The sequence below is a fragment of the Pyrus communis genome, chromosome 1, assembly GCF_041283825.1.
Source record: "Pyrus communis isolate YQ-2024b chromosome 1, ASM4128382v1, whole genome shotgun sequence".
Lineage (NCBI taxonomy): Eukaryota > Viridiplantae > Streptophyta > Magnoliopsida > Rosales > Rosaceae > Pyrus > Pyrus communis.
The window spans coordinates 6,361,926-6,372,263 of record NC_142565.1 but is presented as its reverse complement, the minus strand read 5'-3'; the positions used below and the strand labels follow the sequence as shown (position 1 = coordinate 6,372,263).

The following is a 10,338-nucleotide window of genomic DNA, read 5'->3' as shown; positions in this document are numbered from 1 at the left end:
TTCTTAACAAGGACCACATTTGCTACCCACGTTGGATAATTGACTTCACGGATGAAGCCTATGCTTTTAAGTTTTTCAACTTCTGCCTTCATTGCTTCATATCGTTCAGCATCATAAGATCTTCGCTTCTGTCTCATCGGCTTGGTCTTGGGATCAATACTCAAGCGATGACAGATGATATCGGGAGAAATGCCTGGCATGTCTTCGTATGACTAGGCGAAGACTTCAGTGTTCTCTTGCAAAAAAAAGATCAATGCCAACCGAATGGGTGGTGACAAAGTGGTGCCAATCTTCATTATGCGATCTGGATAATCTTTTGAGATAGAGACCTTCTCCAACTCTTCAGCAGGTTGTGCTTGCTGGGTGAAAGAGTCATCTCGAGGATCGTCAGGTTGATTATTACCACCGTGAATATTCAAGTTGGCTTTGTTCGAGCTGGTCTTGATAACTTGGTCATGTATAGAAAATGTTTCTTTGGGTACATGTAAGTGTTTTTGCTTGACTGAAGTGTTGTAACATGACCGTGCACTAAGTTGATCTCCTCTGATGTAACCATTGCCATAGTGGGTTGGAAATTTCATCAACAACATATGTGTGGATACCATGGCATTGAGATCATTAATGCATGTGCGCCCAAAGATGACATTGTATGTCGTTGGACAGTCAACCACCAAGAAGTTAGTGGTGATAGTGGTTGTGTACGGGCATGTACCGATGGTGAAGGGTAAATGTATGCTCCCTAAAGGTTGCACGACATCACCAGATAAGCTTATCAGAGGAGAAACCGAGTGATCGAGCAAGTGTTCAGCTACATTAAGTGTTTTGAAAGCTTCAGCAAACATGATATTGACCGACGCCCCCGTGTCTACCAGGATTCGTCGTACATCAAAGTTGGCTATGTGAGCCTCCACAATCAGTGGGTCGTTGTGAGGATAGATGATACCTCTTTCTTCATCAGGGTAGAAACATATTGGATCCCAGTTAGGCTTTTGATACTTGCCTCCCCTGATGTCTTCCACATGAAACACTTGGTGGCCAGGCTTCAACGTTCGTTCATTGTTTTTCATGGCCCTGTTGGAAGATTTAGATATGGGTGTGCCACCGCTTATGGAATATATCACATTCACTTGGCATTGATTGCGGTTATCCCTTGGAGGGTAAAGAAGGAACTGGTCAATTTTTACTTCACGTGCCTGAGCTTCAATATGATCACGGAGGGTGATACATTTCTCGCCGTCATGGCCATTATACTCGTGGCAACCATAAAACATGCCTGTGTTCTTCGTGCACTTGAAATCTGGCTCCCTTGGCCTTGGCTTTGGTATCAAGTGAGCTATATTGGGGTAAATGGTCGTGCATGTGACGTTCAAAGGTGTGTATGTCTTATACCTCGGGGTAGGACCATTCTTGACACATGTTTGGCCCACTGCATTGACTGCCTGGGGACGGGTATTATCGTGGTGATGCCTTTGGTTATCGCGATAATGCCCTTTACTCTTTTTATTAAAATGAGACTGGTGAGGATGGAAGTCTTTCCTCTTGCCCTGAGAATGATACGCCTGTTGACTTGGCGAGGTATTAGGTAGGGTAGGGGGAAGCGTCGCTACTGTTTGGAAGGTTAAGGTCTTCTCATTCGGTTGGATTTGGTTTCCACTCCCCATTTGCTGATAAGGGATGGCTGTAGGGAGTTTCCCTTGATATGTCCTTGCCTCGACGGAGGCATGGTTATAAGCCTGTGCCATTACCTCAGAGTAAGTCTTCCAAGTGTTAGGATCATGTACTTGAAGAAACAGTCACGTAGGCCTGCCGTGAAGGCTTTAAGGGCGGTCTTGTCATCTGCCTCAGCGCAGCGAGAATACTCATGGCTGAAACGGCCGGTATACTTTCGTAATGACTCATCCGGCTTCTAGCAAATAGTGTACAAGTCATCTGCGGAATGCAAGTGATCTGTCTGGAAGATGTGTTGAGAAACAAATAGTTTCCTCAGTTCCTCAAATGAGTCTATTGTCTCAGGTGGAAGACGGCAATACCAATTCAGAGCTCCGCCAGAGAGGGTAGAGGGGAATAGAAGACATCGTTCTTCGTCAGTGTGCATCCGGTATGCCATGATGGACTCAAAGAGGTTAAGGTGTTCAATTGGGTCCTCCCTTCCAGTGTAGAGTTGTAAGCCAAGCTTCTGCTTTGTCTTTGCTTAGAGGGGGGTGTCGATGATCCTCCTTGTAAGAGGGCCATGCCTAGGTTGGTTCCAATCAGGTATTTCGGCCTGATGTTCGGCCTTCAACTTGTTTACTTCCTCAAGGAGTTGTAGGACAAGGGGGTCCTGAGTGGAGTTAAGTACTGCTGGATTCTTCTTCCGTAAGTCTCCATCTCCTCTTGGAAGTAGGAAAGCTTGATCAAGGGCATGGAATTTTTCTTTAGACTCACTGTACTGACTTTCAGGGTGAGCCTGTTGAAACGCCCCCGAGTCCCCCGTACCTTTATATTCCTCTAGGACATGTCGCTCATTCCCTAGATTGGCAATTGGCTTGGGGCATGGGAGAGGACCGAACCTTTCAGAAACCCTTGGATCATTGACCTTCGAGTTTATGTGGATGGGGTTCTCTCGACGTTGCCTCAAGAAGTCCCGACAGTCGCGATAAACGGCTTTTGATCCTTCTACTCCTTCTGCAAGAAGGTGTCTTCCTTTACTTCTCCTGCTTCGGGTCGAAACAGCTGGGTCGAGAGAGGTCTTATGTTGATCAACACCTTGATGAGTAACTCGCTCCCCATTAGGGATATCCATGTTGAAGGCAGGTGATCCCCCGTGTTGGGGGGCACCCAGGTGGTGGTTGACTTCTCTGGGGGTGATGAGTTCGTGTGTTTGAGTATGCTTAGCTTCATAGAGCATTCCGAAGAGCTTCTCATACTGCTCCTGGAGGATCTCATTCTTTATCGCCATCTTGTTGTTCTGAGCTTCTAGCTCATCGACTTTAGCCTGAAGAGCAAACCTCTTTCGTTCCTTCTTTCGTTGCTTTGCACTAAGTGCGAGGGGGTGTCGTTCTGTGTGTTGTGGCTCCTTTCACTCCCCATGTTAGAGAGGGGTGCCTAGTCGAAAGAAAGTGTGCGAATGGTGGAAATCAGCTTGACAAAGCTGGAGAGAGTAGGAATAAGTGCGACTTCTCACAGACGGCGCCAAATGTTGATGCACAAAATCGGTGATGACTTTGCTACAACAGAAAGTGTGAAGTTTATGACCTTCGATAGGTCGCTCTGGTCATCAGTGTGGATAAGTATGTAAATGAATAGAGATAGGGAAGCAAATAACACAAGATGTACATGGTTTACCCAGATTGGCTACGTCCACGGAGTAGAGGAGTTCTCATTAGTTGTGAAGGGTTTACATAAATACATAGGTTCAAGCTCTCTTTTAGTGAGTTCTAGTGAATAGTTTAGTATAAAAGACATTAGGGATTATTGTGGGAAAATGATCCCCTTTTATAGAAAAGAGTTTCTAGCTTTGTTCTGACATTGACACGTGTCGTGTTGTGATTGGCCTCTGATATCGACACGTGTTGCGCTGTGATTGGCCTCTGATACCGACATGTGTCGTGTTGTGATTGGCCACTTGGTTGGAGGAAAAGTCTTGTGGGTCCTTGACGGTATGCTATTGACCGGTGCTTAGTAGTTTCAGGATTGGTCAAGTATGGTACAAACATAGTTTACAAAACTTAGTCTCCCTAGTATTACTCTTTAAGTATTCAACAAATCTCTTACAATTTATTTATAATAAAAAATGCAAAATGAAAGTTATCTATTTTCTGTCTAAGTAAGTTGCAACCTAGGCGGGTGCCTAGGAGGGTTTGGGCGGGCTAGGCTGGTGCCTAGGCGGTCTAGGCGGCATTTCTTAATTTTCAAACACCTAGGCATTAATCAGGGCAGTGACCAACCGCCTAGCACCTAGGTGGCACTAGGTGAGGATTTTTAGAACAATGTTATTTACACACTCTAATAGAGATGCATCCTATTGGGGATGGAACTAGGATCTAAAAACGGGAGGGCCGAAAGAATGAATCTATAAGTAAAACATACAAATTTCAACAAATATATAAACCCTTGGAAAAGTTGTGGGAGTCCATGGCCACTGCAAGCTCAACATTAGGAGAATTTTTTTATTATGACAAGGAATATGGGTGGTATACCACGTATGTAACATCCCACATAGCCCAAGGGAGTGGATCCTGTAAGCCTTATATGTATATTCCCATCTCTACCTAGCACGATGCCTTTTGAGAACTTACTGGCTTTGGGTTCCATGGGAACTCCGAAGTTAAGCGCGTAGCGCGTGAGGGCACTCCCATAATGGGTGATCCACTGGGAAGTTTTCATGTGAGTTCCCAGAAACAAAACCGTGAGGGCATAGTCGGGGCCCAAAAAGGACAACATCGTGCTACGGTGATTGAGCGAGCCCGAGATGTGACAATTTGGTATCAGAGCCTAACCCTGACCACGTGTGTGCCGACGAGGACGTCAGGCCCCTAAGGGGGGTGGATTGTAACATCCCACATCACCCAGGGGAGTGGATCCTATAAGCCTTATATGTATATTCCCATCTTTACCTAGCATGAAGCATTTTGGGAGCTCACTGGTTTTGGGTTCCATGGGAACTCCGAAGTTAAGCGAGTAGCGCGCGAGAGTAATACCAGAATGGGTGACCCACTAGGAAGTTCTCGTGTGAGTTCCTAGAAACAAAATCGTAAGGGCGTAATCGAGGCCCAAAACGGAAAAAATCGTGTTATGGTAGTGGAGCGGGCCCGGGATGTGGTGGACTCGGGGTCGGGATGTGACAACGTATTTTTATATAAGTGATGAGAAATTTTATATTTTAAGTTATTAACTTTTTAACACACATATCCCACCATTTGTATAGTGGCATGTGGTGTACCACCCCATGTATCAGTCATATTGAAAAATCTCTCCAAAATCAATCCACCCTACATCCTATCAATATATGTCAAATTCACTTGTATATATGAATGTATGTTGACAAGTGTATCGATTTTATGCATTCAAAGACAACAACAAATTAACATTTTACCAAAATTTATACAACCAACATGTTTTGGGACCTAGATGACGCCAATATGAGATTCATATTCCTATCTCCACTCGGTTTGTCAAGGGACAAGTTAGTCCTTTCCTGCAGTGTGGCATTAGGACCATGCTGGACTTCAATTTGATATTATAAGGCCCTTACATGTTTTTTCCTTTTTAAAACTTCCTTTTATCACTTGCACCTTGATCAAAACTTATTTGCTCTTCATTGTAAGTGGTGGATTGCCTAGTGGATATGGCTCTTTTTCAACTCACTACTTTTTAGATGCAAGCTATCTACTTCCGAAGATATTTTCTGATATAGCTTAGAGTAATGGTATTGCTTGTAATAAATAAATTAAAAAAAAAAAAAAAAAAAAAGCCTATTTGTTCTTCATTATCTTTTCCCTTTCATTTAGTGCCATGAAATTCCGAAGACATGTATATTTGGTTTGTGGTGAAATATGTACAACTAATAATTTTGTATATAAAAATTCGTTTTCTTAGTGTGGGAAGGGAGAATTGAACTTGAATATTGGGTGCATGAGTAAAAGCTCTTACATGCCCCTTGCAAGTATTATTTATTTATTTTAACTCTGTTGATGCTGCAATTTTATTGAATTTTAGAAAGTGAGACGGCCAGTTGCTTAATTTGATTTGGGTTGTGTAATTAAAGGAGTTGCAATTGATAAGATTAACCGTAGAAATTTGTTCTTATTGCTTTCTCGTTTCGCGCTTTGGCATGGATGAACCTAACAAACAATTAACCAAAACTATAGGTTGTTCTTTGAGTTTTAGCGCTGAGAATGCTGAGAATGTCAGGAGAAGAAGAGAATTCTCCCAATTTTCCAAATCTGCCTTAAAAAGTAATCGAAACAGAAGAATCTCGGAGGAGTACTCTACTTAGCTAGTGAGATATGTGCTAGCTTTCTATGTGCAAGTCCTGTTCCACTTTCAATATGTGCAACTAAGTTGTAAAGTTTTCTCAGAAAAAAAAAAATAAAAAAGTAGGTAAAGGTATAAAGTAGTCCTTATCATTTATGCTTTTTTTTTTTTTTTTTTTTTTTTTTGAGTAATCGTTATCTTTTGTGCTTTGATTGTTGCATAATTTGGCATAGAACAGGCAACAGAAAATAAATTTTGGAGACTTATTGCATTCCAACGTTTTCTGCACAAAACTTTAGAAAAGCAAAAGATAAGTGATTCTTCGTTCCTAAGTTAGATCTAACTTATGAAAGACACCACTCTGAACTCTTTCTCTTCCCCACTAAACTAGCCAGACTCACTCTCCCCAGTCCCTCCCTATTACTTTCACTGAAAACATTTTTCTTCTCTGCTCTTCTTCTTTATCGTGTTCCCGTGCAGAGAATGGCAGGAAATGAAGGCCACGCAATCGGGATTGATCTGGGGACAACGTACTCGTGTGTCGCAGTATGGGAGCACGACCGTGTGGAAATCATAGTGAATGATCAGGGTAACAGGACCACTCCATCTTGTGTTGCCTTCACTGAGACTGAGCGATTGGTTGGTGATTCGGCCATCAACCAAATCATCAAGAACCCCACCAACTCCATTTTTGGTTAGCTCCTCGTTTATCTGCTGTTAATTTAACAGTATTTAATTTCGGAGTTAGTTCATGGAAAATGCTTATATCTTATATACGGTCATGCTAACAGAATTTATTTTTTTAACACAACAAAAAGCAGTAAGTATGAACATTATGAAGTTGAATTATAACTATCGCTGCAGTGTATTTTGTCGTTAAGATGAGTTATTCATTAATTATTCGAATAACTCATCTAGGAATGATTTTTTTTTTTTAATTAATCATTTATTTGCAGATGCAAAGAGGTTAATTGGTAGGAGATTCAGTGATGCCACTGTTCAAAGTGATTTGAAGCTCTGGCCATTTAAAGTCACTGAAGGTCCTGGCGGCAAGCCCTTGATTGTGGTTACCCACGAGGGACAAGAGAAACATTTTGCTGCCGAAGAAATTTCAGCCATGGTTCTATCGAAAATGCGGGAGATTGCTGAGGCCTACCTCAACTCCACTGTGAAGAATGCAGTTGTCACTGTCCCTGCTTACTTCAATGATTCACAGCGTCAGGCTACAAAAAATGCTGGCAACACTGCAGGCCTAAATGTGATGCGTATCATCAACGAACCAACTGCTGCGGCAATTGCTTATGGCATTGACAGGAAGGCTGGTTGGTATTGCAAGAGAAATGTGATGATATTTGATTTAGGTGGTGGTACTTTAGATGTTTCACTACTTACCATAGGTGATGGTGTGTTTGAAGTGAAGGCCACGGCTGGAGACACTCACCTTGGAGGAGAAGACTTCGATAACAAAATGGTGGACTTTTGTGTTGAGCAATTCAAGAAGAAGCATAATTTGGACGTGAGTAGAAACTCTAAAGCACTAAGGAGGTTAAGAGACGCATGTGAGAAAGCAAAGAGGAGGCTTTCATTTACTTCAGCCACTGACATTGAAATCGACAGTTTGTCTGAGAGTACTGATTTCTATACAACTCTTACCCGTGCAAAATTTGAGCAACTGAATATGGATTTCTTTAACAAGTGCCTGGAGCCAGTCGAGAAGTGTTTGAAGGATTCCAATATGGAAGTAAGCAGTGTCCATGACGTTGTTCTTGCCGGTGGATCTTCTAGAATTCCCAAAGTGCAGCAACTATTGCAGGATGTGTTCAACGGGAAGCAGTTGTGCAAGAGTATCAATCCAGATGAGGCAATTGCGTATGGTGCCGCTGTTCAAGCTGCAGTCTTGAGTGGGAATGGAAATGAGAAGCTTCAAGACTTCACTCTCTTGGATGTCATGCCTCTGTCACTTGGGGTTGAGACAGAGGAAGACTATTGTGAGACATTCATGAATGTTGTGATTCCAAGAAACAGCAGGATTCCCATCAAGAGGAACACAACTATAGTTACTCGCTATGACAATCAAGTGACGATCAAGTTCCCCATTTATGAGGGTGAGAACACAAACACCAAAAATAATAATTTTCTGGGTCAGTTTGTGCTCGAGGGTATTCCTCCAGCTCCAAGGGGCGCTGCGAAATTCGATGTTTGGTTCAGTATTGATGCCAACGGTATTCTAAGTGTCTCTGCTGAGGATATGTCTACAGGCCAGAGGAAAGGGATTACAATCATGAGTTACAAAGACATAAGGAACTTTGAAGGAATTGAGGCAGTGAACTAATTAAGAAGCCTAGTCCTAGAACTGAATTAAGACATATATTATAAAATCAGCTTTACGTTTTAATTTTTGGAGGAGTTGTTTATCTTTATTGGAATATAAATGTTGCACAAAGCTTCAGTAGAAAACATGGAGTTGGTACTCAGGAGAAACATACATGAACTAGTGAACTTTGGGCCCATTTGATATCTTTATGCGAATCTTTGGGCCCTTTTGATATCTTTACGGAAACTTGTTCACATTCTACATAAGAAAACATGCAATGCAAACGATTACATAACATAAAGGATCATCTCCGGATCCTCTTTATGGGGATCCAAAGATCAATAAATTATGTCCGTTTATCATACATCGTGTGGTTAAAAATCATTTTAAATTTACAATTTAAAATTAAATATAAATAGTACCTAACGAAAACTGACTGCACGATGTGCAATAAACATGCATGATTGATTGATCCCCTGGATCCCCACAAAGAGGATCCAGAGGGGATCCTTTTCCACATAAATACAGCTGCAAATAGTGTTATGAATTTTCACCATTTCACTGACCAAATTGGAGTTGTTCTCCCATGGGCGGACTATTGGATGGACCGAGGCTACATCATGTCTTGTCGAGAATAAATCATACATTGATGGGAAGATGGACCTTGCATATGCTTGTAAAAAGTTTGGTTACTTTTCATATTACCAAGTGGTTTTATGGTAGAACCCAACTTTTTCACGTCTCACGCCTGAAGGCTCACTTCCACTTCCCGAGCAAATGTCCCACCAACAAACTCTAATGTTCTCCACCACCAAACCACCCCTTTCGGAACACCATTTGACCAAAAGAAAGGGATTACAATCAACAGTGACAGAAGAACTTTAGGATTGACAAGATGAGGTAAGAAATGATAATTTGCAGCATACATTATTGTGGATGCAAATTTTCGCCATCTTTTTCTTAGACGAAAATGCATCTACAAAATGATAATACCTAAGATTAAGGCCAAAAGCTTCACGTACCCACGATGAATAGGGGGGGTTTTGGCCGAAGAATCTCCGATACCAAAGTTAGAATTTAAAAGAAAATGTGTTTGAGAATTTTTGGGAGAGAATGAACCAAGGATTTTAGTGGAGATATGTGGCTATATATAGGGGTGTGGCCGGCCCTATTTGGAGAAATAGGGACCGGCCACTTATGGTGGTAATTGGAATGTAATTGACAATTAATCAATTAATTTGCTAATTAATTCCAATTTGAAAAGAATAATTAGGAGTTAACTTGTGGGGAGAATTTGATGAGGATTGATGATACGATTTTGAATAAATACCATTTTGATTACCTTTGACCTTGATTAAGGCGTTATTGTTCGTTGCCTGCGCGTGGAAATTTGAGTATGCCTTACGGGTAATTTTGTCCTTCTCATCCAAAATCCACATGTCACCCTCATAATTTTCTTGATTATTTTTAGCTCTACAATTATGAAATCAATTTGATACTCTACATGTTTAGCAGCGAGTTCGGATGGTTTTGTTTAGGCCAGGTGAGCCGGAGCCTCCAACGCGCTAACCCTGGTTGTGTTGCTTTGGGCTTATCGAAAAATTAGGGGAAGCAAACAGTTTATAGGCACTCCGTTTGCTTGCTTGTCATGCATCATAACATCATTTTGATATGCTGGTTGTTTTTGTTCTGAAAGAAATCATGTGTTGAGTTCTGTGATCTTGCTACAGCTCAGTGCGCGAGACGGGTTTAATGAAAAATTTGACATAGATAAACAACTGATGCGTTATGTTTGCTCGGTTTCATGAAATTTCTTGAGTCATTACAAGATTATGATTCTTTTTCTTCTTTAGTACGTTGGAAGTCAGACTCCATGATGTTTGTTGCAAGACAACAGAAATGGGTATGTTACTGTTCTGTAGAATCGATGATACTACTGTGAGAAGATTTAGCAACTGCTGATAATCTAATCCAAATCTCTGTAAAACAAAATGTCAATTTTATAAATTATGTGTCATATGACTTTATTTTGTATCTACTTTTGAAAATTAAGTTTGTTCAGGCATCCA

The 10,338-nt window shown here is 41.4% G+C and overlaps 1 protein-coding gene and 1 pseudogene across 1 annotated transcript; one reads left to right on the top strand and one right to left on the bottom strand.

The window, feature by feature from the left end:
- Nucleotides 1-212: 212 nt before the first annotated feature.
- On the bottom strand, nucleotides 213-3,069 carry LOC137728452 (uncharacterized; annotated as a pseudogene).
- Nucleotides 3,070-6,184: 3,115 nt separating this feature from the next.
- On the top strand, nucleotides 6,185-8,412 carry LOC148699049 (heat shock cognate 70 kDa protein-like). Its single transcript, XM_088694845.1, has 2 exons — nucleotides 6,185-6,649; nucleotides 6,912-8,412. Exons 1-2 carry the CDS (start codon nucleotides 6,439-6,441, stop codon nucleotides 8,285-8,287), a joined length of 1,587 nt encoding a protein of 528 aa, XP_088550971.1. The 5' UTR covers nucleotides 6,185-6,438; the 3' UTR covers nucleotides 8,288-8,412.
- The last annotated feature ends 1,926 nt before the right edge of the window (nucleotides 8,413-10,338 follow it).

Coding starts and splice junctions, on each gene's coding strand:
- LOC148699049 (XM_088694845.1), top strand. CDS start 6,439: ATGGCAGGAAATGAAGGCCACGCAATCGGGATTGATCTGGGGACAACG. Junction 6,650..6,911: donor CCCCACCAACTCCATTTTTG/GTTAGCTCCTCG, acceptor ATTTATTTGCAG/ATGCAAAGAGGTTAATTGGT.